The following is a 27,809-nucleotide window of genomic DNA, read 5'->3' on the forward strand; positions in this document are numbered from 1 at the left end:
GTGAGTGCCCTGTCATCAGAGGCATCCAAATAGAGTCTTGCTTCTCAGGGACTTTGCAGAGAGGAAAATGCTGCCCACAGGCTGGACTACACAACCTCTAATATGAGAGCAGATTGCCTAGGATATTGGCAACCGAGCGTGTCCATAAAACATTACAAGCACAAGGAAACGTGCTGAGAAATGTGACCCACCTGAGTGGGCTGGCGAAGCAGGGAGCCGAACTTAAGGAATTGCTCACATATTTACTTCTCAAGTCAGCAAGCTCCTCGTTTGAGGGTTTTGAAATGGCAACAGGCATACGGAGCATGGGTCTGCCGTTCGGACGAAGAGCCATGTGCCGCGGGAAGGAAGCGCTGTGGAGGATTCTGCGGACGACTGGAGGACAGGCCTGCAGCCGCCGCTTCTGTCAGCACCGCCTCCTGGGGGGCGTCACGATGCCTGATGGTGTCTGTGGCCCCTCACGCGCCGTCCTGTCCTCTGTGGGCGTCTGCCCGCGCGCCCCACGCCCGCCCACGCTGAAGGGAGCCCCTCTGGGTGGGCATCTGCGCACGCACCCTGCCGCAGGGCCTTTGTCTGTGGGCTTTGCTCCCCTCCACACAGGTGCAGGCTGGTTCCCCATACCTCTCCACGCACTGAGCTAGCAAACCAGGAGCCAGATCAGAGCTGCTGACATGAGGGGGCGTGCGGGGTTTTCCGGGATCAGGGCTGAGACCAGAGCCAGCAGCTCCTATGGCTTGGTTCCGGCATTTCTCCGTTGACCGCACGGCCTGTCGTACACACTTTCATAGTAATGGCCCCTACGTCCCCATTCAGACGGGTGATTCAGGGCAGTCTTGTAATTCAGCCTGTGTTCCAGAGGTCATTATTATGTGTGGTGATTTTATGATAAGAAACAAGAAATCAGGGAGCGTGTGCTCTTGGCCTCTGCCTGGGTGTCGCTCGGAACACAGGTGGGAAGTTGATTCTGATGGCGGTTAGCGGCTGGGGCTCAGCTGGGGCCCCCATGCCACCCCAGGAGCTGCATGAGTGGGCGCTCAAGAGGGCAAGCCTGTGCATGTTCATGAATGTTTCTCTCTGGATTCGCACTGTTAACCACCATTTTTTTCTGTCACGTGACCCCAAACCATTTTTGCTTCATTATCCTCTCTGTACAGATAAAAAGCATTTGGACAATCATAAACATTTTAGTTTTTTGGAGATGGGAATGAATTGCTGCAGATATTTTCTGGAATACTTCAAATCACAGCAAAGACAGACCTAAGGGGACGGTAATGGGTCCAGGAATCTAGTTTTCCAGGGAAATACTGGGAGCTTGTGGGTCCCCTAGTCACAGCCTTTGTCCGAGAGCACCCACGCCCGTTTACACCCAACGAGCTGCCCTCCCTGCGCTCCCTGCAGACCAACTTGGCGGGCCAGTGGAGGAGACTGGCCTCTGCCAGCAGGAGGTGAGGTCCCAGAGCCCCTGGGGTTGGCGCGGGGTCCAGCAGTGCCGAGGCCTGGAGGCAGCCCTGAAAGTCAGTGTTTTGGTCCCAGGTCCCCGAGTCAGTCCCCAGCATTTCCTTTCCCATTCCCTCATCCATGCAGACTACACCGTGCTGTGGTCAGCTTGGTGTTTTAACCCCCATCTTCTCGGTAAGCTGAGGCTTGAGAGCACGGCCAGTGACGGGGACAAGTGAACTGGGTGTGTGGCCAGAGGGTGATCTGTTCAGGCAGACCAGGTGTGCAGCACCTAGCTCATCTGCCCTCGAAAGCGCTCCAGAGAGCATGAGAGCAGGTGCTCCCACCTGTCCACTTCCTCCCCTGGAGCCAGCATAGTTCTTACAAATGAACACGTGAAAGGTAAGATCGTGACTCTCAAGAAAATGTAAAACGAACATGTGCTCAAAGATTTTATTTAACTTAACTCCTCCATTAATGAGGGAAGTCAGAGGTGGTTTGAGCTGTCCAAAGAGCCCTTGAGAAGAAAGTCCCCGAGCGTAGGCACTGCATCCAGGATGCTTCTGGATGCCATTGCTGGGTAGACAGAACACGCACTCGATGACCTCCAGCGGCCTCATGGACCGACCTTGGAGCTTGTCTGTTCCACAGACGGCAGCTTCCATCTCTAGCAGACGAAGATAACCAAGTTAACTTCCGCCTCTGTGGAGCTGAGCATTGCCCCTTCCGTGGAAAACCAGGTCAGGACTGCCCCTGCGGACCTGGTCACCTCCACAGAGTACCTTGAGTTTCAGAAAAGGTCTCTGATCATTTCTCCTTTTTGCTCCTAAAGAATCTCCAAAGACCGTTGCTGCACACACACCCTTGTTCTCCTGCCTGTCCTGAGGGGAGACGTTAGGAGAGGCCGGAGCACTGACGGATCTGGGGCCAGCCTGGGGCGCTCTGCAGCCTTAAGTCCCGGAGTGCTGAGCCACCGCCGAAGCCAGAGGACTAACCTCTTCTGTTAAACCTGAAACCAGCAGCAGGCGGCCTAAACCAAAGTAAGCAAAGGAAATAAATCAGACGAAAAAATCAGTGAACTAGAAAACCCAAGAAAAACAGAGAAAATCAGTGAACTAAAATAAGATTCTATAAAATAAAAATGAAGGGGCGCCTGGGTGGCTCAGTCGGTTAAGCGGCTGCCTTCAGCTCAGGTCATGATCCCAGGGTCCTGGGATTGAGCCCTGCAACGGGCTCCCTACTCTGCGGGAAGCCTGCTTCTCCCTCTCCCTCTGCCTGCTTCTCTGCCTACTTGTGTTCTCTCTCTATCTCTCTGTCAAATAAATAAATAAAATCTTTAAAAAAATAAAATAAAACAAAATAAAATAAAAATGAATGAAGGTCTTGTCAGACTGATGAGAGAGACACAACTTACAGCATTAAGAACAAGGTAATATCACTACCAGTTACACAGATACTTAGGAAGACAGTAGGGGAACATTATATGCACAACTTCTAAAAATTGGCGCTAAATCTGACAGCCCAGACGAGGGGGACAAACGCCTTGTGAGACACAAACCACCAGAGCTCCCTCAAGGGGAGATAAGTAACCCAAAGAGCGCTATGTGGTTTAAGAACTGAATTTTTGCTTAAATCTCTTCCCGTGAAGGACATTCCAGTCCCAAATAGAGTCATTGGTGAACTGTACTAAACATTAAAAAAAAAAATTCCACACAAACTAACCCAGAAAACTGGGAGTGGGGGGCAGTGTTTTCAGGCATCTGAGAGGCCAGCGTCCCCCGATACCAGTATTAGACAAGGACACGGAAACAAAAATGCACTTACAGACCGTTGTCCTTTATATTTATGTACATAAATACTCTAAACACAATTTTACTTGATAAAATCCAATAACTTCTATAAGAGGAAGAATATATCAAGTAAAAATTATCCTAGGAAAATACAGTTGGTCTTATAATCAGTCAATTTAATCTATCAGGCTAACAATTTAAAAGAAAGAAATCATGTCATCATTTCAATAGACCCAGGAAAATATGTGACAAAATCCAGCATCATACCAGCAAAGTAGGTGTGGAAGAAATTTTCCCTAACCTGATAAAAAGGCATTCATCATTTACAAAATTGCCCACCGGTAACATCCGACTTAATGGCGAGAGACTGAACACTTTTCCCCCAAGACTGAGCATAAGGCAAAGATTGCCCTCTCATCACTTTGGCTAACACTTGACTAAAGGCTCTAGCCAGGGCCACCAGTCAAGAAGAAGTAATAAGAGACGTCCACATTGGAAAGGAAAAAATAAAACCATCTTTATCCACAGATTTCATGATGTTCTCAATACAAACTCAGATGGAATCTGCAAGAAAAGTCAGTTCAGCTACAGGAAAAGGTTGCAAGATAGAAGATCAATATAGAAAAATCAGTTCTATTTCCTGATTCAAGGAACAATTAAAAATATTTATAACAGCATCAAAAACATGAGATAATTTGGATAAACCTGAAAAGATGCAAAAGACTTGTAACAGAAAACTACAAAACATTGCTTGAGGGAGAGTAAAGGAAAGCTGGGTAGGTGGAGAGCCGGACTTTGTTCACGGGCCCGAAGACATAATAATGTCACTGTCTACTGTCATTGATCTCTACATCAGATGCCAGTAACATCCCAGCAGGCTTCCATGTGGAAATGGACAGGATGATCCTCAAATTCATATTAGAAATGCAAAGGACTCAGTATCTCCTAAATAACTTCGGAAAAGAAGAACAAAATTGAATGACCAACACCACCTGATTTCAAAAATGATGGAAAATCTGGAGTAGTCATGACTGTGTGCTGTTGGCATAAAGACGGACAAGGAGGTTTTAAGGGGCAGAATCCAGAAGTAGATCTACACATACATAGACAATGTTGTTTGACAGACATGGATGATAATTCAGTGGGGAATGAATAGTCTCTGGAACAAGTCATGCTGGAATAATCGGATATTTATGCCAAAAAATGGGCTTCATACCTCACACCACCTACAAATGTTAACTCAAAATGGGTCATAGAAGTATAAATGCAAAACTATAAAAATTCAAGAAGAAAATATTAGGTAAAGTCTTTATGACCTTTAATGATGCAAAAATTTCTCAGATACAAAAACCAAACCACAATCTATATAAAAAGATACTTAAGAAGGCAATTTGGACACTTCATCCAAATAAAAAACCTGCTCTCATTTGCAAGACAACTGTTAAGAAACATGAAAACGATGCCAAAGTGTGGGAGGAAATATTGGCAAGGCATACATCTCATAAAGGGCCTGTATCTATAATGTGTAAAGAGATTTCAAAGCTCAATAAGAAAAACCACCAAGCCAACACAAAAATTGGGCAAAATTTTTGAATAAACTCTTCATGAGAGAAGGTATATAGACAGGAAATAACCCCATGATAATACCCTCAGAATCATTAGTAGGGAAGCGCAAACTGAAACAGTGAACTACCACAGCACGCCTCTTAGCACGACGAAAATTTCAAAGACCAGCGGTCGGTACCACATGTAGGTGCGAATGTGGAGGAATGAGCACGGTGGCACGCCGCTGGCACGGGCGGTCTGGCAAGTCCTGGTGTTGAAAAGCACCCGCCAGAAGACGCGACCATTCCACTCCTCGCCTTGTTGTGCACAAAAGCCTTCGTACCTGCTAATACCCAAATCCTAAAACAACCCAACCGTCCATCAGCCTGGGACTGGGGAAATATTTGGTATGTCAGCACAGTGGGATGCCCTCCGTCGGGGAGAAGAATGAGCAGCATGGAAGACATTCAGCATGAGGGTCTGAGAGTACATTCTGTGTGATTCATGCAGCAAACGTTTTAATTCTGATGAGGTCCGATTTATGGATTTCTTCTTTTATGGCTGTGTTTTTGGTGTCGGTGCTAAGATCTTGAGAGTTCCAGATCGGGGAGGTTCTGTCCTGTGTCGTCTTCTGAAAGCCCGTGCAGGAGCGCCAGCCGGATGGAAGGTGGGTCCACCCCGTCTGTGAGCCCCGTGCACGCTCGGCTCCGCGGTGAGCAGGCCTGCACCGGAAAACAAGGAAAGGAAGGGCTGCTGATGCTCCCGTCCGCGGTGGCAGGACTTTCTTCGAGGCGGGTCCGGCTGTGAGGTGGGGAAGGGCAAGGCTGGGGCTGTCCTCAGAGAAGGAAGCGCAGAGCAGATCGGGCTGGACAGTGTCTGGCCCCCCACACGACCACCCAGTCAGAAACGGGGTGAAATGGTTTCCAATCAGTAACACTCCCTCTGACACTTTGTGACATGAATTTGATTTACAGATGACATTATTAAAAACCATGATGATTTCACTCATCAAATGTCATTAATCAGCACATTTTTGAGAAAACCTAGAGATGTCCCTTTTAGTTCCAGCCAAATCTGGAATTACTTTCAGGTGTGTAAATTTCAAAACATCACCTGCCCTTCACCCACTTAACGTCATATTGGGGCAACTGGGCACCATAATCAGGCATTCTGCCTTCCTTACCGCAGGACTCTGGGGCCCCACATGGCCCCCAACCCCAGGGCCCCCGTTTGATCTCGTTTTAGATGTTCTCATTTGTCATCCCAAAGAGCATCACTCCTCTCTTGTTGCTTCCTCTTCTTCCTGGTTGGGCGCCCAGAAAACAAGGCCAGGCGGATAAGGATGTCATCAAATAAGAGCAAACAACACCAAGGAAGTATTTAAGAGTCTTTCCATAAATGTGACCTACACACGGGCTGCTGTCGTTGTTCCGAAGCCCGTTTGCTTCTCTCAGTTTCTGGCTGTGGTTGCGTTATTCCTGTCACCAGGTGAGGCTTTTCTGTTCCCTCCATCTGTGGAGCGTCCCCCACGTGCCACATACTCTCGCGGATGTCCTCAGCTGGGGGACTGAGACGCAGGAAGGTGCTCTCCCCCACCCCCCGGCCGGTCCCAACTTCCCTCCCACCTCGCTGGTAGCTGCAATGCAGGGTTTCAGAGGTGCTGTTCGCTGGGCAGCCCAGGGAACGTGACATTACGAAGGCGTTCTCGCTAGCCCTAAGTGGTGTGTGTGCACCCACACGAGAGAGATGTGCTGCCTTCTTAATACTTTTTGCATTTGTAGGAGACTAAGAAGTAACCTTGAATAAGTCATGTAACTTTCTTAATTATTGGTTTCCTTCTTCCTAACATGATTACCATTTTCTTTTGGAATGGTGTTACGAAATCTAATTAATTGATGTTTGTAAAGCACTTGACATTGAAATATGCACAACATAATTTCCTTAAGTGCTTAAATTAATCTTCCAGATACATTTTTAAGAAATCCCAGGCTTGAGTTACTAAAAACAAAACACTAACATCAGTGAGAGTTTTGGAACACCATGTGGAATACTACAAATATGCTTTATCATTTCTCCTGGAAAAAGTAAACCCAGAGGACCTAAGAGACAATCAAGGGAAATATTAATTAACACCTGGATTAGAATAGATTTATGGGATCATTAAAAGATAATTATTGGTTCATTACCAGAAGCACCAGTTTAATTAAACAATTAAGTTTCAGATTGTTTTCATTACGCCCAGGAAGCTTATTGCAATTCCAATTCACCTGGTGGTTTTGCAGCCAGATTTCAGTGAAAACCATCAATTACTCTTTAAACGTTTTACTTTCCTTAAATGTACAGCATTCCCACAAATGACCCGGAGGGGTCTGGCCTCTGGTGGGAAGCCCTCCATGCCTCCTGTCAAGCATCTTTCCACCTCTCCTTACAAGAAGCCCCAGGGTGGTCACATGGGACTCATGCCACTTTCAAGCCCCATCTGAACTCATGTTAAAATTGAGTTTTTCCTTTAAATTGTAATTCATTTGGTTGAACAATCTTTGTACTAGACTCACGAATGACCTCACAATTGAACTTGATACATTCATGTACAGACTTTCTAGAAAGATCTAACTGATCATTACTCTAATACTAACATTTCATTTCTCTTAGGCTTATTTCTGTTACACAAACTCTGCAAGTGTGATGCGTATCATTTTGTGTCTTCAAACCCAGATACGCGCGAGTAACTGCTCTGAGCTCCTGGGGTGTGCATGGAGACACAGACGCCCGTGAGGGCTGGAGGGAAGGGTGTGGAGCCTGACCTCCAGCGTCTGTGAGCACTTCCTGTCCGGCCGTGCTCGCCCCTCACCAAGGGTCACGTCCCTGAGCCTGGCAGATGCTGATGCGTCCCGGGCCCGTGAGCACACCAGAGCGCCCAGCCAGCGCCACCTCCCAGTCGGGCAGAGTAACTTGGCAGATGCCAGCGTCCATCTACACCGATGGCCACTTGGATTTCACGGCTTGAGCTGCCGTGGGAGCTTCCCGGGGTACCGCTCCTGAGAAACGGTTTGGGAAAGGCAGGTGTGAAATGGAGCAGAACACATCTGTTCAAGGATGAATTCGAGAAAACAGTTTATTTTCAGCCGACCTTGGGAGAGGAGAAGGTAGTGAATTTGCTGAAAGTCACAGAAACATTGGATGCGAAGTATCCAGTCAAATGCAGCGAAACACCTGGAGTGTCCGCATCAGCCCCGTGCTCCTGCAGAGATGGAGCCTTTCAGCCTTAGCGGGGTGACCAGCCCACGGCCCTGCGGGGTCTCCTGGGGCAAAGATCCAGCTGCTGACACAGCAACTCTCTCTGGAGGCTCAGGGACATCTGCTTCCAGCGCAGGGACCAGCATGTGCTGGGGTCCCGTCCTCAGAGCCCGCTGTCCCCGGCCCTGACCCCGTCCCCAGAGCCGGCTGCTCCCTGGCCGGGACCCTGTCCTCAGAGTCCGCTGTCCCCCCAGCCCGGACCCTGTCCTCAGAGCCCGCCGCCCCCCAACCTCAGAGCCGGCCTCCCTCTCTGGTGCCCTTCCTCCGAGGCACGGCGCTCAGACCAGGCGGGAAGAAGCCCTCCACTTCCAGGACTCACGCAGCTTGATGAGGGCGATCCAGGATCATCTTGCATCGCTGGGTCCTTCCTTCATCCCATCTACAACGTCCCTTCTGCCACCTAAGGAAATTTGTTCACCGGTGCTGGGGGCCTTCACCCCGCCCGCCACAGTGTCCGTCCCATGTCAGTGTGTCCCACCGTCCTCATATCAGTGTGCGTGTCTGTGTTTGATGGCAGCCAGCCCATGCGTGTGTGCCATACGCTGTCCCCACGCAGACATTGAGGGTCTGGGGAATGGAAGCAGGGACGCGGGGGATGCACCTCCTGCATGTCTCAGGGGATATGGGGACAAGAAGAGGTGGCATCCGGGCAAGTGTGCTGACGCTGGCCATGGCCTCCAGTACCTCAGCAGGAGACAACGCGAAACAGCCGGCGAGCCCCCAGGGCTGCAGGTGACCAGAGCTCAATGAGGATGCTGAGCGGGGAGACGGTGTGGGCGGCAACAGAATCCTGTTGACAAGGATGGACCAGGTCTGGTGACACCTCATCTCTGCATTGTTTAAAAATAAGTTCTTCTTCCAATTGTTTTTTAGACTTTTTCCTGAAATTTACAAATTTTTATAAAATATTTTTTAGTATTTTATACCTTTTTTTAAGAGATGATGAAAACCTGTATTTTAATGGAACATACTTCCCTTTGGGGCAGCATGCTTGTTTGTGAGTAATAATAATAGTAAGAATGACAGCAGACAGAAGGCACAGTCTCAGGTGTGGGAGTCTGCGTCCTGTGCTGGGAAGATGGTGAATTTCCCTTTAACGTCAGGAGGACCAGTGTTGGAATCGTCCCTGGACCGGCCATGACCTTGGGGAATTGGCCCAGAATCTCTGAGGCCCAGTGTTCCCACCTGAAAAGGAAAGATGAAATCAGCCGATTCCCAGTGCTCTTCTTTGGGTGGAGTCACAGGTGTTCCTGATCCATGTCAGGCACCCGCTGATCACTGTAGCATGTGTGCAGGGAGTGTGTGAGGTGGTCGCTGTGTGCGTCACAGGAACTCAGAATCCCCATACACCTGTTCTGCTGGCCCCCATGGCTGCCAGGAAGGGTAAGGCGTGTTCCTGGGTCCAAGTGTCCTGCGTGGTCACACCTCAGAATGGAGTGCTGGGAATGCTGACCCAGGGCCCGGGGGGCCCAGCTGGGTGACAGTCAGCCTCTGGAGAGAGATGGGAAGCTACCAGGCCTGCCCAGCATCGGCCGCACTCCCACCCACCGCAGGACTGTTACTACTCTCCCTCAGGCCTGTAGTACGGGAACGGGCCTTTGTGGCTCAGCGCGTGGCTACTGTTCTCAAAGAAAAACATTTTCCAAACTCTAAAAATCTGACATATTAACTTCTGGTCCGTTTGGGACTACGCATTCCCAAATGACCAGAAATACATTAACTATTAAAATAGATGCATTTATCAATGGATACCAAACTCATCCGTTGGACTTCATAGGACTACAGGAAATGCTGACCTTCCCGTAGACCTTTTTGAGACATGAGAAGGGAGCATGTCATTCTCTTTTCCAAAGAGAACATATACAAACACAGATGGTTTCCCAGGAACCTCCAAGGTATGGGCAGCTGTAACAAACACATTTCCATTAGTTACTGGCGTGGCATCATTGCTGCGTGTACTGGTGTGACATTGTTGCCGCAGGTACAGGTGTAGCATCATTACTGTGGGTACCAGTGTAGCATCATTGCTATGGGTATGGGTGTAGGATCGTTACTACAGGTACAGGTGTAGCATCATTACTGTGGGTACCAGCATAGCATCATTGCTATGGGTATGGGTGTAGGATCGTTACTACAGGCACAGGTGTAGCATCGTTACTACGGGTACAGGTGTAACAACATTACTATGGGTATGGGTGTAGGATCGTTACTACAGGCACAGGTGTAGCATCGTTATTACGGGTACAGGTGTAACAACATTACTATGGGTATGGGTGTAGGATCGTTACTACAGGTACAGGTGTAGCCTCGTTACTACGGGTACCAGCGTAGCATCATTGCTATGGGTATGGGTGTAGGATCGTTACTACAGGTACAGGTGTAGCATCGTTACTATGGGTACAGGTGTAACATCATTACTATGGGTATGGGTGTAGGATTGTTACTACAGGTACAGGTGTAGCATCATTGCTGTGGGTACCAGTGTAGCATCATTGCTATGGGTATGGGTGTAGGATCGTTACTACAGGTACAGGTATAGCATTGTTACTACGGGTACAGGTGTGACATCATTACTACAGGTACTGGTGTGGTGGCATTGCTATGTGTACTGGTGTAGGATCATTACTATGGGTACCAGTGTGGCATCGTTACTAAAGGTACTGGTGTGGCATCGTTGCTACGGGTACCGGTGTGGTATCATTACTACAGGTACTGGTATGGCATCCTTACTACAGGTACTGGTGTAGGATCATTACTACAGGTACAGATGTGGCATCGTTACTGTGGGTACCAGTGTGGTATCATTACTACAGGTACCGGTATAGCATCATTAGTACAGTTTCAGGTGCAGCATCGTTACTATGGGTACCGGTGTGGCATCATTAGTACAGGTACTGGTGTAGCATCATTACTACAGGTACAGGTATAGCGTCGTTACTACAGGTACTGGTGTAGTATCATTGCTACAGGTACAGGTGTGGCATCATTACTACAGTTTCAGGTGTGGCATTGTTACTATGGGTATAGGTGTGGCATCATTACTACAGGTACTGGTGTGGCATTGTTACTATGGGTACTGGTGTGGCATTGTTACTACGGGTACTGGTGTGGCATTGTTACTATGGGTACTGGTGTGGCATTGTTACTACGGGTACTGGTGTAGGATCATTACTAGAGGTACAGGTGTAGCATTGTTACTGTGGGTACCAGTGTGGTATCATTACTACAGTTTCAGGTGCAGCATCGTTACTATGGGTACAGGTGTGGCATCATTACTACATGCACCACAACCTGTGTGTTCACCTCAGTTATGATTTATCAGCTTCCTCACTCTTTCAGTCAGGACCATGGCCGATCTGAGTAAATGCTGCTGGTTGTTTTTGATCAGAAATGCACGCAGCATATTTAGAATGCCAGGCTTCAAGCTGGACTACATGAACACCCCCCAGTTGCACCCAACACAAGAAGCCGGCTTCTGTGTCTGCAAACTCTGGTCCAGCGTGACTCAGCATAAGCCTCCCGCCTTCAGCACATCACTCACCGGGACATCCTCCAGCAGTCTGTGCTGCGAAGTGGATTTCCCATTACTGATGCAGGGGACAAAGTCAAAACAGATTGCCGGCATGTCCTGGTGTTAGTGGTATTGTTGTTTATTGACGTAAATTGAGCTCCCTTTACTCATTCATACAGGTGCCCTTTACTACAAAGAGACTGCACATCTACTTTCCAAATTAAGCTTAGAATATACCCGAGAGGCACAGAATACTGATGTGAAGATGGAAGTGGCCACAGGGGCTGGTAGCTAAGCTACAAGGAGCTCCGGGTCTCAAACTCAGAATCTCTGAATGTGGCCCATGAGCACTGCTGCAGAGAAGGAGGCAGAGTGGTGGGCCTCGCGGGATGCCAGCCGAGTGTCCTGGACGGCTCTTGTGACCCCTGCCTGAGCCACCACACCTGCTCGTCCCTGGGGGAGGGCAGACCTGCCGCACTGATCCCCGCATCCAGGGTCCTCCAGCTCCGAGAGCAGGCTGGGGTCAGGGTTCTCACCCATCCGCCCCTGCACGGCTGTCCCTGCATGGCCCAGACCCCGCCCAGTGTGCCCACTCTACATGCGTTTTCCCGTCACTGGCTGTTTGAACACAGAGAGCTGAGACACAGTCACACGGCCAGACCATCGGAGCTATGCTTTCGGTGGAAATTGTGTTTTAAAACTCTGAACCAAGTCATTCCCATGGTAAATGTTTGCAAGTCTCCAGAGTGAATCGCCAACATAATGTGATTTTGAGGGGTGCTACTTAGCATTTTCTTGGTACAAATGAGCTTTTCTGAATATTTCGCAGAAAGATGCCAGCGTACATATTGGACTAGGACCTGGCACTTCATTTCTCTAAAATCCCTTACAGCTAAATTTAATTAAGTGGAGCTCAGAACTATGCCTGCTCATTTCTGTTTCTGCCCCTGGATTTGTTACGGGGCTTCAAGCAGCCCTTCCCGGAGCAGCATTCCCAGTGAGGGAAGAGCCACACCAGCTTTATGGACTGTGGGCATTTTGACATTTGCTCTTCCCAGCCGGTGCCCCCCTTGTGCAGACGGAGGGCAGTAGAGGGTGTGACCAGGAACGCACCCCAGCATCTGGCGTCCATGTTGCTTTGGAGAGTTAACACTCAGGGACGGTGAGCTCCTGCCCCGGTTTCTCACTGTGACCCCAGTCTCCCATACATAGCACCATTGGCCAGACATCTTCCAGAAAACCTGCAACAGGACCCAAAAATAGGACACATGCTCATCAATTTACTTCTGGCCAAAGACTCCAAACCAGTGTCTTTCTGAGTTTATGTGTGGATCCCAAAAAAAGAATGTTAAATATTTTTGAGGAAGGCAATGCTAAACTGGGTTTATCTTTCAAAATTTCACTTAAAAGTGTATTTCATGAACAAGCAGAAAATGAAAGCCTTGTCCACGAAACCACCAATTCCAAAAACTGTATCCACATTGTGACATTTGTGTTTGTGACTAAAGTGTTCTGTTTTATTTGTAAGTCACGTGGGTCAAACACCTCCTGGACATTTGCGGTGTGCTCGTTAGCTTCTCCGAGGAAGAGTTTTCCCCACACGGCCTCTCTGTTCCTTGCTCCCAGAAGGAGCCGCGTGCGTATGTCGCGTCCCCAGCAGCCTCTGCTCTCTCAGGGTAAGGGGCCTGTGGACGTAGGTGGTAGGTGACCTGATGAGTCCAGGATGCTTGGGGCTGATCGCAGCGGCCTCTCCTCCCACAGGTGTGGGTAGCGCACGGGAGACGCGCCTGCTGGCCTGACCCTGGGCGCAGCCATCTTCCCGGGGACGAGAGTCCCGGTCTCTCCAAGGATTGCTTTGGGGACAGGCGTGGGACTTGTGCTCCACATGTCACATGTTCTGGACGTCTAGTCACCATTCAAATCATCCATGGAGGAGAACGGAGGGGTTTCCACAGAATTTGGTCATTTCCCAGCTGATGCTGCGCAGCACGTTGCTCCGCGGGGCCTCCCTGTGGATCCGCCCGGAGTGCGCTGGGCGAGGGAGTCCGGGGAACAGGGCCGTTTACGGGGAAGCCAGGAGAGCGCACGAGTCGGGGAGAGGGAGAGGAGAGCACCTGCCCTCACCACATGCTCGCCGCGGCGCGGGATCACAGGTCCTGAACGCCAAGTTACTGTCCTCAGTGACGAACACTGGAAAGAGTTACAGGTTGTGGACTTTGTAAACAATTAAATTTGATCAGAGCAAAGCCGCCGTGGCATGCAGCACAAGCAACGTGCGCCTCCCCGCCCGCTGCCGCCTCCCACTGCGGACAGATGGAGTGTCAGTAAATATGTCGGCCGCATCTCCTGGCGCTCTGGACACTGGCCTTTTATTCACGGATGCTCGCCCTTCCCGTGTGTTCCCACGACGCCGTGTGCTCTGCGGTGGGGGACAGAGCAGCCAGGCCGGGTGGCCACTAAGCAGAGAAGGCTCCCGAGGGGATGGAAATTGCACCATCCTTACAGAGCGCTAAAACATGTCATCTGCAGCCCAGGTCATGGAGAGCAGAGCCACACACAGCCCGCTGTCCCCACCCTGGCGCCGTGGCTTCTGTGCTTATAACTTGGCCACGCTGCCCGGCACACCGCACTTCTCTGTCCCAGCGGCAGCGCACCTGGGCCTGGCTTCTCCACCTGCAGCCACAGGACCCTGGGGAAGCTTCCAAAAATGCATTTGCCTCAGTTTTCCTCTTCTGTAAAACAGGGTTCGTGAGAGAGCTGGTTCCCCAGAGTTGTTTGAGGATGTCGCATGGTACGTGGTGCAGGGCAGGTGAAGGCTGTCACTGCTCACTCAGGGTGCGTGTCAGGCCACGCCGTGGTGGCGGGTCGTCAGTCACATGGAGGACACAGCTCTGCATCTCCACAGGACCGGGAGTCCCGGCCCGAGTCCCTCTGTCACCTGCCGACCAGACCCTTCCTGCGGGCCTCTCCCCTTGTCTCGAGGGCGCCGTCCGTCTGTCCCCGCGGTCAGAAGTGCCTCCTCCCGCGGGACTCCTGCACCTGCAGACACCTGTTCTCGGCCTCACATGCAGTCGCTTCTCATCATGCTGAGGAACAGAATCCCTTCCTCCACTTTCTCATTCGCTCTCCCCTTCGCTTACGCCCTGGCTGCGCGCTCTCTAGAATATCTCAGAGGCTAATTTCCATGCCTTTGATTAATGGTACCAGAGTGTGAATTTTTTAACACACTTGAAAATGAACTTGAATGCGCTATTTGACACCGTATTTATGACAGCCTAATTTAGTTCAGCCTACTGTCCTGTGAGGAGCTATTTGGTCTTTATTAGCTTGATTTTTCCGTGGCTGTGGCACATTGAGTTTGTGGCCGTGGTGTTTACAGGTGGAGTAAAAGGCATTAGGCCTCGGTCGTGCTGTCCTAGCGCCCCACAGACCCTGCGGTTTCGGGCACGCTCACAAATGGGGCCACAAGCTACGTGGTCCAAGGCAGCTCAGACCCACAGCTGTGCTGTCCACGTCAACGCCTGCCTCGATTTCCCTCTAAAGATTGTTTCTTAAACAGCATGGCCTCCCCAGCCTCCCAGCCAGGGTGACCAGGTGCACGTGGACTCATCCCCCACATGTACCCGGCGCCCGGCGCAGGCTCGCTGGGAACATAGCCGGGCTTTGCACAGCCTCACCTGGGACGCAGGAGGGACCAGGGCCCGTGGTCTGCACAGCCTGAACAGGTGTGAGCCTCAGCCTTCTGCAAGGGGCCCACGGCGCCCACTGTGCCACTGCCCCACGTGGGCTGTGCTTCTGGCCATGAGCGGTGACAGAAAGCCTCCCACTGTCCACACGCTGTCCACACCCTGCCCGGCTCCAGCATACATCTGCTCCAAATACAGATCTAACAGCACCGCATCCCGCAGAGCCCTGGGGGGGAATCTCAGTAGTAAACAAGGTAATTTTTAAGTGTTAGTTTATTAAATTAATGAATAAGGTGGTGGCCACTAACTCAACAACCTTTTTAAAAGAATTAGTGACTCGGGAGGGCCAGTGAGTGGCCTCAGGGCGCGAGGACCGTATGGTGCAGAGGGCCTGCGTGTTCTTTCCCGTGTGTGTCCTAGACTTGGCACAGAAGAAGGGGCCACCCAGAAATACCAACAGGTGCAGACCCCAAAACCCACCACGGCCTGCTCCCTGCAGCCCAGGACCAGGAAGGGCAGCCTGGTGGGACAGAAACATTTTACACAGTAAGTGATCGACGCCAGCCAAACACGCAGACGTCCCCATGGACCCACCCCACCCTCAGCAAATGCCTCTGCCCCGCCAGGCAGGAACGATAGCCGCCCCCCCCCACCAGGTGGTGTCAGGGAGCAGAAGCATGGACCACCTCATGGGGCTGGAACTCTCGTCCCGTCCATCAGCAGTAAGGGTCCAACACCAAGAGGGGGACCTCAACTTCCGCCTGCCCTGGCGGTCCCCGGACAGCCCCTCCCCTATGGAAGATGAGCCAGAGATATTCAGGTAGAACGACTTAAATGAGCTCAAGGATCTCATAATACAAAAATATCCAGACTTTAGTAAAACGGGAAGATCTCAAACTGAGTGAAAAGACAGTAGCTTCCAGCACGAAGGTGTTGGGCGTTAGAATATCTGACAACCGTGTTCAAGCAGCGGTGATTGATGTGCTTCAGAAAGGAAGTAAAGCACAAACCTTGGAAACTGATGAGAAGACAGAAAAGCCTCAGCGGGGAGATCTGAAGCCACACGAGGAGATAAGTCACACAGTTTGAGATGAAGGTCACCATAACAAAGAAAAGGCTCAGCAGCTGAGCTGGACCTGGGAACGGAGGACGGAGCAGTCACCGCAGGCTGGACATGGCCGGCCTGCGAGGCTGAAGGGAGCTGACCTGTGTGCTGAGGTGGAACCCTAGAGGAGGAGGAGGGGGGCTGAAAAGTCCGGAAGGCATCCTGACGGAAGTCCCCCGATTTGACGGGATGGAAGACACTGCCCACTGCGGTGAGGCCCGAGCGCCGCCTTCAGCTCCCCTCTGCGCTGAGGCTGGGAGGTGAAAAGTAATGCTTCCCAAGATATTAATGTTCCTCTTCCTGTGTTTGTTCTTTCTGTTGAGAGTGCCGTGCAGATATTAGCCCTGGTCTCGGCATTGTGGTGCTTCTGTCCCACGTGGCTGGATGCATGGAGCTGTGTGCCTGGGGCTGTGTGTGTGTGCGGCCACCCGCCCAGGAGAGAAAGCCGGCCCTGAGCATCCGTGCGCTCACGCCCAGCAGACGGGCGTTCATATTGAGTTTGATGGCAGAGGTGACCTCACCCAAACCTGCCAGGGGGGTGATACAGGAGCCACGCGGCCACAGACTCTCCCCTGCGGGGGTCTGTGCTTTGGTTTTGGTGTCGCTGCTCTTCAGAATCTTTTTCCCCAAAGCACGTCCAGGTTCCCGGGGAGCAGGCCTGCGGCCCTGGCCTTCAGTCCAGTGGGCCCTGAACAAGGAGAGGAGAGTGAGCGCCTCACGCCCCAGGTCCTTCCAAACGCATTAGCAAGCAGAACTAGGAATCCCGGTGTTTCCAAACCACTTTGCTGACTGAGGACTTGCTGGGCCCCGTTTGCTTGTTTGTGGTGAGAGTGGTGCGCAGGCCCCACGTCCAGCTCCTGCGTGGTTCGAGATGTTTGCCTGTAGACAAAATCCCAGAAAGCACTGCCCGTATGCAAAACGTCAGGACTTTTAAAAACTTGGTTTCTGATCGTGGGGGGATACTGCAACCACCTGGTTAATGTTGAACTCTGTTGCTAAAGAATGTTTTCTCAAAATGAATGCTCTTTTCTAGTCCAGAACATACACGTGTAGCTGGCAAGGAGAGACGCTGTGTTTCACGGTGGATTTCGCGTTGGGATTCACCTGTTTTGACAGTAAGACAAAGGTAAGCTGCCCAGCAGGCACGGCGCGGTGCCCAGGGACGCGCACTGTTACATTTCAGTGGAGCGGACGGGATGCCACCAGCCCAGCCAGTTTGCTGTGTGCACAGCGGTGCCGGCCACCACCGTCCGCGCCGGCACGGGGAGGGTCTCCTGGGTCCTGCTCAAGGGAAAGACCTCCAGCCCGAAGGTAAACACTTTGGAAAGAAATGTTATCTACTGCCTGGCCTCAAACCTGAGCATCTTGGTGAGAGAACGGCAGCTGTTCCCGGCGGGTCTCATCAGGTGCTCAGCTGTGGTTGACTTCCCCTTACCGCACAGGAGACCACCATTTCCGCCAGCATCTCTGTGAGCCTGAGCGTTCACCGCAGCCCATAGTATGTCATCCCATGGGGCTCGTTCAGAATGCAGGATGGGGACGCGTGGGCAGGACAGGTGCGTCACACGGCAGGGGCGCAGAGCCCGCTGGCTTAGCCTGTGCCCGGCCGTGGGTCGGCACGGAGCTGGGGACGCCGCATCTCAAGTGGCAGTCTCACCAGTGTTTATTTCCAGACCTCCCTGTAAAGCCTTTGGATACTCTCTTCTACGAGTTAGTCATCGCAGCCAACTCGGGATCCCCTGTGAAATCGCACCCTAGCTTTTCAGAGGTCTGGCCCATGTCTTCCCCATTCTTCTAGACAGTGGCTCCCGCGGGGGCGAGTTTGCCCCTGGGGGCATTTGAAGGGGTGTTTCTGCTGGCATCTAGTCGGGGGGAGATCACAGACACTGTAAGTGCCCTGCCGTGCACGGAATGGCCAGCAACAAGGTGCAGAGCCGGGAGCTCCGTTCTGAGGAGGGGCTGCCTCCTTAACAGAATTCTCCACTAGAAAACTCACTGCGCTCTTACTTTATTCCCTCCCAGGAAAAGGGTAGGAGGTTTCACAGTAGGGCTCTACCTAGTGTTTGTTTATTTGTTTATTTACTTTTCAGGGAAGGGGGAGAGGGAGGAGGGAGGGGCAGAGGGAGAGAGAATCTCAAGCAGACTCCATGCTGAGTGTGGAGCCTGATGCAGGGCTCAATCCCACGACCTTGAGATCACGACCTGAGCTGAAACCAAGAGTCAGACACTTAACCAACTGTGCCACCCGGGCGCCCCTCTACCTAGTGTTTAGAACGACAGCGGGGCCCATTTGCAGGCACATTGAACACTGGGAAGGATCCATGTGCTCTGTCAGCATCGAGGCCACGGAGAGGGCATGGTCCCTGACGCAGCACAGGTCCTGCCGGACGGGCTCCGGGCGCCGCTGGCCGTGCTGCTGGGCCTGAGGTCTGCGTCACCTCCGGCACCAGCCTCTGCGATGAGCGAAGCAGCAGCCATCCAGGCACAAGGAAGCAGCTTCTACACCATCTCTCAACTATCAGGCCTGACATAGAGCTTGGTGTTCCAAGAAAATCTGCGTTTCACCAAATCTAACCGAGATTTTCCAGATGTCAAGTGAAGAGCGGGTTACAAGCCATCCGGACCGCCCCCCACGAGGACCTGCGTACCCCCTCTCTGGCTGCATGTGGCGGTGTCGTCTGGGGCCTGGGGGGACAAGGCCGATCTGGAGGGAGCCCGCCAGCTCTCTGTCCATCCCAGGAGCCTAGCGCCGCCCAGCGCATGTGTCTGGGCCGGCCCACCTGGGGTGGGCTGTCCACACCCGGCAGGTCTGGTTCCCAGGGTCAAGGCTTGCACAGCGCCAGGTGCCCCGCGAGCTGACAGAGCTCACTGTGTCCTTCTGGTGGCCCTGGTGGAGCCTCCCCCCCACCCCCGATGTTCCTGCTCTATGTGATGCGAGAGCCCCGTGTCTCCTCCACCCTCACAAGGGCCGTCCAGGGGTGCGCATGGCTGTGAGATCCTAAGAGGTGCCTTCCGTTCACGGGACCACAGGGCCACTCAGTGAACGAAGGAACCCTGGATGGTGTCACGGGAAGATCTGACTCATAGCAGATGAGAAAGAACCTCTCGACACCAAACCCTGATCAGGCCCCTAGCCTTTCACGCGCTCCGATCAGGGCTGAAGGGCAGCTTCCCGGGGAGTGGAGACGGAGTGAAGTAGCTGAGCTCTGGTACCCACAGGCTCCTCAGCAGCACATTCTTGCTTCTGTTTATCCCGTGAACTTCCTCTTCCTCGGCTGCTCCGTGTTCCTCTCCAGGGCATCACTCCCTTCTTGTCACACCCCTCTGTGTCCCTGCTGTATTTCACGCCCGCGGGGTGGGGCAGGTGTGGCCCTTGAGGGGCCCTTCCTACCTGTGCACCCAGCATCTCCCTGGCTGGCCCTAAAATCAATCAAATACAAGTTCAGAGAGCTAGAATACGATCCTTAGTGCAGCGAGCAGCTGAGCTGCTTGAAACGTCCTGACAACGAGCTGCAGAACTAGACTAAGCTTTTACCGTCACTGGCTGTTTATCGAGGACCCTTGATCACCTCGCTCTCCTGAACACAGCAGGGCGTCCCTCCACCACCCTGCCCTCCGTGTGCTGGAGCCAGCCTTCCAGGAGCCCCCCAGCTCCATGAGCTGTGTGCCTGGGGGAGGGGGCGGGGCCTGGAGAAACCCCTCCCTCCCTCCCTGGCCCTGCAGGAGCCCCAGGAGCACTCAGCTCTGCCTTTGGGGGAACCTGCCACCTTCCCCGCCTGGTCCTTTCAGCCACTTAATGTCAAGTTCACGGTCTTCAAGTCCAGTTTTCATAATGTTCCGGTGAAGTCTTTTCGGTCATCTGAGCCTGAGATCAGACCTAGGGCCTTCTCCCGACCTATTCCCCGTGAAAGTGAAGTCTTCACATTTTCCTTGTGTTTACTTCTTGATTGTAAGAAGTTTTGGCCTAATACTTATGTATTTGTCGTGATTTAAGACAGTAACTGGAAATTTTAAAGAACATGTGACAACATAAAAAGAAAATTGTTCTAGAGCCTTGTTTTGTGTATGCCTTTTTTAAATTTTTAAATTTACAATATTTGAATTAATTTTCAAAAGAAAAGCTTTTGCGGCTTAACTGTGAAGAGTATACCAGTGGGTTGTAAATCTATGAAATACTTAGAACTCTTCTCCATTTGACACATCTTTATTCTTTTAATGTATGATAACATTTGTAAATTCAGTATACATAGGTTTTCCATTATTTCTAGATTGATATGAATAATTGTGAATAATTATGAAAATGGTGTTTTCTCAATATGTCGTTAATATAAGTTATTAGGGAAAAATCACATAGATTTTTTTGGCCTTAGAAACATTTAGATTGAGATTGACCACGCCTATATTCACAAGATAGTTCATATTTCCATGCTATAATATGCTTTAGATCAGACCATTTTGAGTTACTTCTGGGTCAGAAGTAGCCCCACAATGTGGTGGCGGTATTATTCACCAAATGTTCATAAGAACAAAGACGAGGTTTTGGTAGGGGTCTCAGTTTGAATGCTGGGCACCCGCATGGACATGAGCCTCAGAAGTAAACGTGTGGTCAGATTCCTTAGCTCCCCACTTCTGTGTTTGCCAGAGGAAAGGTGAACGGTTGTCTCCACACGTGAACCGCTCACGTCTCCACACGTGAACCGCTCACATCAGCTGTTCCTCTGCACCATGGGAAGGGAGTGAAACGCGAGACCTGCCATCACCGGGAAGCAAACATGCTTGGCTGTGCACATTTTTCCTGCTCTTACAAAACAAATGGGAACCGTGTTGTCCAATATATTTAAATTTCTAGACAAATTATCTTCAAACCATTTAAGCCAGAATAAACCAGGCCTCTCTGTGCGCATGCATCCCGCCTTCTTGCTGGGGCTGACATGGGTCTCTGCGCAGAAGCCACGGGTTCCTGCACATGCCCAGCTCACTCGGAGGCCCGCTGGGCGGCCATGACTGTTCGCTCTTGATCCCTCTGGTTTGGTGGTAACCGACGTCCCATTTCTGGTGTACCAGATCGGAAGCCGGAGAGGACATCAGCAAGAAGCAGGGAACAGATTGTGGGCCATCGGGCAGCAGAGAAGCGAGACAGCCCACAGACGAGCCATCAAGTGTCGCTTGAGATCTAGGACCAGAGTGAACTTTCCCCAATTTGCTTTCTGCCTGGGGTCGTGTTGGGAAGTGACCTTGTCTGTAACGTGAGCTTGCATTCCAGAATGTCTTCTTGCCGATGAGACATTCCACACAGCAGAGAAGTAACACGTCTCCGTTGAGGGTGATGCATGGTGGTCCTTGTGGAAGTCCTCTCGCCTGATTCCCCGCTGGGCTGGAACCCAATAATCCCACAAGGAAGAACAGAAAGATTAGATTTGAAAAAACTGGAAAGGAATGACTTTCTTGTCGGAGAGGAAATGTCAGTTTGGGTCTGGCCTGACTGGCAGGAAGAGCCCCACCGCGTGGCCATGCAGGATGAGCGATGCCACAGGCACCGCGAACCCAACACAGGGCTGTCCACCCGGCCCCTGGGGGCCCTGCTTTCATTGTCAGTAGTTAACAAGACAGGTGTGTCAGGAAGGACTCGAGCCATGACGGTCACCACCCACGACCTAGCAGGGTGTTTCCTGTAACATGCGCTTGACTGGGGGACTGTTGTTGAATCACTACAACCTCAGCAAATGCTTTCGTCTTCCAAGATCGAGACCGGAAACGCAGGATTCCCTCCCACCTCACCCTGTGTCCAGATGCGTCTTCCACCTGTGTGTGGGGTGGGGGCAGCACTTGAGGTCCAGGCGGACAGCCATTATGATCCCACCTGGGGAGCCCACGCGTGTTTTGCAGAAGAGCTTACAATCCCAAAACTCAGCTACTGGCCTGGTACCTCTTTCAGGTGACATGTGCAGACACGGCATCCTTCACGGAAATAGCATGTTCGGTTTCTTCAGGAAAAGTTCTGTTTTAGGTACAAGAAGATTTCAGAAGGAGTTGGAAGTGACTCGGAAAGAGCCCACCAGCAGAGGAAGTTCCACTGCACTGGAGCCGCCTCCCGCCCCCCCGGCCCCCAACCCCCCCACCTCCTGCCCCCCGCCCCACCATCTTGTCCCGCAGAATCGCTTGTGGGTGTGGTGCGGGTGCGCCCACAGCCAGTCTGACAGCCCAGCACCCGGCTCCCTGCACAGCGGCTGATGAAAGCGCCCTCGTCCCTGATGCAGTGCGGCTGTGGGAGAAAGTCGGACATAACACCAGTGAACTGTGGGTGTGTGCTCTCCAAAGGCAGTGTTCCTTTGAAAGCAAGACAGGCTCAGGACAGGGTCAGTGTGGAGAGAATGTGCTGGAAGGTAACAGTAATAAACCCGCAGGACTCCGTTGTGAGGATCAGCAGCGGCGCTTTCGCGGAGGTCTTTTGTCTGTAATATCTCAACAGCTGACACCACGTGAGATGTTAATTTTTGAGGTAATTCCTAAGTGTTATCCTGATGAGGGTCGACCACTACTAGGCTCTTCCTCATAATCAGATTTGAACCACATGTGGTTCTGTTGTTCATCACAGAGCCGTCTGGGCTTTGCCAAGGAATTTGGCAAAACCATGATGCCCAGGATGCCCCTGGCTTCCCTTGATGACAGGTTCCCGCGTGAAAGCGGGGGAGTGTTAACGTCCAAGGCAGACAAGATTTGGGCCATTCTGTCTGAGTCTCAGAGGCGGGCACGCCGGCAGGCACAGGAGCCCTGGGAGCCAGGCAGCTTGGCCAGCGCTCTGCTCACCGTCCTCAGTGCACCTTTTGGTTAACTGTGCTGTGGTTTTTGCTTGGTGGCTGATGGCAGTGGGCCAGGGGCTGCTTCCGAGGAAGCGGCGCCTGCAGTGTGAGTTCTGGGCAGAACCTCCTAATTCCAACATGAGGAGGCCCTCCGGCTGGGAGTGAGAACACCCAACCCCGCTGAGGCTGGTGTAGACCCACCTTCCTCATCCTGAAAGGAAAGACCCGGATATTGTTCCCTGAGACCCTGATGGAGTTCCGGAGTCCCAGCACCTGATGGAGCTTGTTTGGACACTTTGCCCTGAAACACGGAGCCTGGATTCAAAAAAAAGAAAGAAGTACAAGACCCTGAGGTCAGTGGGGGTGAGGGATCAGGGGTTGCCAGGGCAAAAGTGCCTTTGAATCCCCCCCCCCCACTGTCACTGCCTCTTTGCCGTTTGTGACGCTTAGAGAAAGATGGTTCACTCTTTAAAAACAAGCACTTTTATATACTAGAAACTGCAGCTTGCACTGGATTCTTCTGGGAGATGAAGACGTTTCTCATGAAGCGTCTGTAAGCACAGACTAACTTTTGTAGAAACCACTAAGTCTTTATTTGCTGCAGACTTTCTTTTTTATTAAACAGTGAGAATTTATGAAGCACATTTCATCTCTGAAGTACCTTAGTAAACAGCCCATTATTTTTGCAGCGGTACGAAGATGTGATCACTGCCTTTCTCAGCTTTGGTGCAGGAGAAACCGATGTGGGGTGATTTGGACGAGCCCCAGGTGGGGCCGTCAGTGGGAATGAAGTTTCCCTTCTGTCTGCACCGGGGACCAAGTCTCATGCTCTATAGCAAGAAGTGGGCCTCCTAGTGGATTTTAACAGAATTGGAGGAAGAGATGAACCATGAGAGACTATGGACTCTGAGAAACAAACAGGGTTTTGGGGGGGGGGGGTTGGTTAACCTGGTGATGGGTATTAAGGAGGGCACGTATTGCATGGAGCACTGGGTGTAATACGAAAACAATGGATCGTGGAACACTGCATCAAAAACCAATGATGTATTGTATGGTGACTAACATAACATAATAAAATTTAAAATAAATAAATAAATAAATAAATAAATAAATAAATAAAAAGTCTTGCGAGCAGAAGAAGGAGCAGTGATCATATGACGCTGGTAGCCGCGTACAGGAAGGAGAAAGCCAGGGAGGGTGGGTGGGGTGGCGGGAAGCGTGCTGCCGGGTCGGGGTCCGGGACTATGGGACACCTGGAGCCCAGTGCAGGGACAGAGAGGATGCGGGCAGTCTGAGGAGGTCACTTCGCACAGACTGAAGAAGGGGAAGGTGGACGCTCTTATCACATGCTCAGGGTAGATAAAAAAAATGAAGCAGATGTCTGCATTTTTAAAAATGGAGTATTTAATATATGAATAGATATTAATGACGTAAGTGAGCTATTTCTAAATCATAATTTCATTCTTTTGCAGAATGTGCTCTGGAGATTTAAATTTTCTCAGCTTAAGGGATCTTCAGATGACGGAAACACTCGAGTGAAGCTGCTGTTCCAGCATCTGGACACCAAACAGATAGAGGTGAAGGTAGGGAACCTGGTTTACGCTGCTGCCAGCCACATGTGGAGTAAGACCTAATGGTCAGATCATGTTTTTGTTCCCCCTGCATGCGGACGACCCACCTCAGAGCTCAGATGGCCGGGACATCAGAAGAGCCGGTAGTCTGTCTCCTATAGAGATGCTTACAGCCTAAGACCAGGATCACTGAAACATATTAATTGATTCTACTAAAAATCACAAGTTCATTACCAAACGTTAACAGGAGATCGATATTTAAAAATACATGAGATGGGGCATCTGGGTGGCTCAGTCAGTTAAGCATCTGACTCCTGGTTTCATCTCAGGTCATGATCTCAGGGGTGAGATCAAGCCCTGTGTGGACGCACGGAGTCTGAGATTCTTTCTCTCTGCCCCTCACCCCCCGCACACATTCTCTCTCTCCCTTTCTCTCTCTCTCAAAAACAAAAACAAAACCCAAAAAACAACAAGAAGACACATGAGGGTGCCTGGGTGGCTCAGTTGGTTAAGTGACTGCCTTCAGCTCAGGTCATGATCCCGGAGTCCCAGGATCAAGTCCCAAATCAGGCTCCCTGCTCAGCAGGGAGTCTGCTTCTCCCTCTGACCCTCTCTCCTCTCATGCTCTTTCTCTCTCCCTCTCTCTCAAATAAATAAAATCTTTAAAAAAAAAAAAAAGACACATGAGAAGCCAGAATTGAAAGGAAGAGTTTTACAAACTGCATTATGCACAATTCAGCTGATGCGTTGTCTGTAATACTGAGACCAAACTGCCGTTAACGAAAGGAGCTCAGGCACAACTTACAAGTTCATGGCACTGAGCTGTTTTACTGCCAACAAAGGATTTTTTCCGTGTTTTATGTGCATGTGTTGTCAAAAAACCAGTTTTAATATAACTAAAGACAAATCAAAGGATAAATCCAGGGCACTAAAAAAAGAAAGAAAAAACCAAACGTGTGAGACCCACGAACACGTACGGTTTGTAAACAGATCCAACTCTTTCCTGCATTGTTATGATGAAATCAGAAGACACATCACAGAGGACGTGGTTATAGCCAGATGTCAGTTTTTAACATCTTTTTATTGAGTGTAATGAAATAATGTTCCGTATCTATGTTTTTTTAAAAGATTTTTATTTATTTGAGAGAGCAAGAGTGGGGAGAGCAGGAGAAGCAGACTCCCTGCAGAGCAGGGAGCCCCATGAGGGGCTCGATCCCAGGACCCTGAGATCATGACCTGAGCCGAAGGCAGACGCTTCACCGACTGAGCCACCAGGCACCTGCCATATCTACTTTTTAAGCACAACTGCAATTATACAGAAACTGTTGATATTCTTACTTTTGGGGAATGGATAAAATCAAAGCCTGAACGTAAATGCTCTCAGGGCACTTAGGTCATGAGGGGGGGTGATGGGGCAGCAGGTGAGACAGCAGACCTCGTCCGGATGCAGGACACGGCGGTGAGGGGGGCACACGGAGTCCAGGGGAGACCCGCCACCAGCAGCGTGGGAGGGAGTGGGGAGACTTGAGATGATTCTGTATTTGGCATTTTCTCTGCATTAACACGGCGACCACGGGTAACCTGGTTGGTACTTGATTGGCCTTTGGAGGAGCTGGTAACAGGTTTCCTGCTAAAATCCTGCAAACCTCTTATTCCAGTGCATCCTTTGGGAGCATGGGCGACACTTTGGAAGTCAGTTCGCAGTGGGTCTGAAGGGTTTCATGCTTGTGGGTATTCTAGCAGCTTCCGGCAGGGCACCTGCTGACCCAGGGCGCATGCTTTGGGAATATCCAGCACCTTCTGTGATATCAGAGGGTCCTTTTGACAGGCAACACAGGTTTCACTAGGTTGAAAGGCATTTATTTTGATTTTTTTAAGGTTTAGTGAACTTTTGGTGATCTGTATTCATGAGAAGAGTGGGACCTGGGTAATCTAAACTGGACAGTGTGAGATACAGTATGTGAATTTGGGGCATGTGTTTGAAACATCTTAATTTCCTTGTGGCATTTGTAGACTGGACCGGTTCTGTTTTCAATTGGTGAAGACAGAGCCCTAGAAAGTTGTGGGGCCACAGGGATGGGCACAAGATTTGAAGGGCTTGAAGCTTAAATAGTTTGCTGTGATGTCTCTATAAAAAAAGTACAGTTGGGAATACAAGAACCCAGCTATACACAGACAGACAGAGGTGCAGTGAGGGGCCGGTGGGCATGCTGCCTGGAGCCCTGGCAGGGCCTTGCGGGGTCTGGGCAGGTGGTGATGCAAATGACAAGAGCTGGCCGCGCTCCCCGGCCGAGGAGAGAACGTGTGTGTGGTGGGCCTCCAGGAGCAGAACCGGGCGCACAACGGCTGTTTCCAGAAGCCACTTTGAGCCGACATCCACGTGTACTACAGCTTGTGAGGGACAGGAAAATTGGAAAAGACAGAAGGGGACTCTGGACCCCGTGAGAACCCTCAGGTTTGAGGCTCCGTTTAAACAAACAGCCCTCGGGACGGACGTCTGAGTGGGGAACCCCAGCTTTTGCAGGTACTGGGTGGGCGTGGTATGTCACTCAGGAACGGGTTATTGCCGCAGAGAAGACGGTGTTCCTGTTACCTGCATTTCCTGGTTCAAGGAGTGATAACCGTGGAACGATTTTCCTCCTAATATTTATTGAAAACTCTCTGGACTGTCTGGCCCGAGCAGTGCCTCGGTGACGAGTGCGTTGTGAGAACGCAGGGTCCCCGGAATCTGAGGGGCTCGGAGGCCCCAGGACACCACTCACGAGCCTGGGACGTGTGCAGAGATTGGCGCTGACTCCAGGCCGCTTCCCGTGGCTGCAGGGCAGGGGGTGCGACAGTTTTTAAAGAAAATATTTGGTGTTCTTCTTCTCATCTCTTTCTCCTAAAGGAATTGTGAAGCGAAGGATCTGCTTTCCTCCTGTTCCGCGTGTTGGCCGCGTGTTGCTGCCATGAACTGTGGACCAGAAGGACTGAGCCTCGGGGCAGCAGTGCCCTTCCCAGTGCCCCCAGCTCCTATGTCCCCCGACCTAGCTCCGGGAGCCGTGTGGGCATCGTGCATGCTTCTCTA

At 51.2% G+C, this 27,809-nt stretch overlaps 1 protein-coding gene across 1 annotated transcript in view; it reads left to right on the forward strand.

Moving 5' to 3' along the window:
- SNTG2 (syntrophin gamma 2) overlaps positions 1-27,809 on the forward strand; it is a 205,674-nt gene that overhangs the window by 159,827 nt on the left and 18,038 nt on the right. Inside the window, exons 15-16 of the mRNA XM_032430054.1 lie at positions 17,405-17,497; positions 24,644-24,754. Of these exons, the coding sequence (XP_032285945.1) occupies positions 17,405-17,497; positions 24,644-24,754 (204 nt within the window). The remainder of the gene's footprint in view (positions 1-17,404; positions 17,498-24,643; positions 24,755-27,809) is intronic.

The sequence above is a fragment of the Phoca vitulina genome, unplaced genomic scaffold, assembly GCF_004348235.1.
Source record: "Phoca vitulina isolate PV1807 unplaced genomic scaffold, GSC_HSeal_1.0 scaffold42, whole genome shotgun sequence".
In the NCBI taxonomy this organism is placed as follows: domain Eukaryota; kingdom Metazoa; phylum Chordata; class Mammalia; order Carnivora; family Phocidae; genus Phoca; species Phoca vitulina.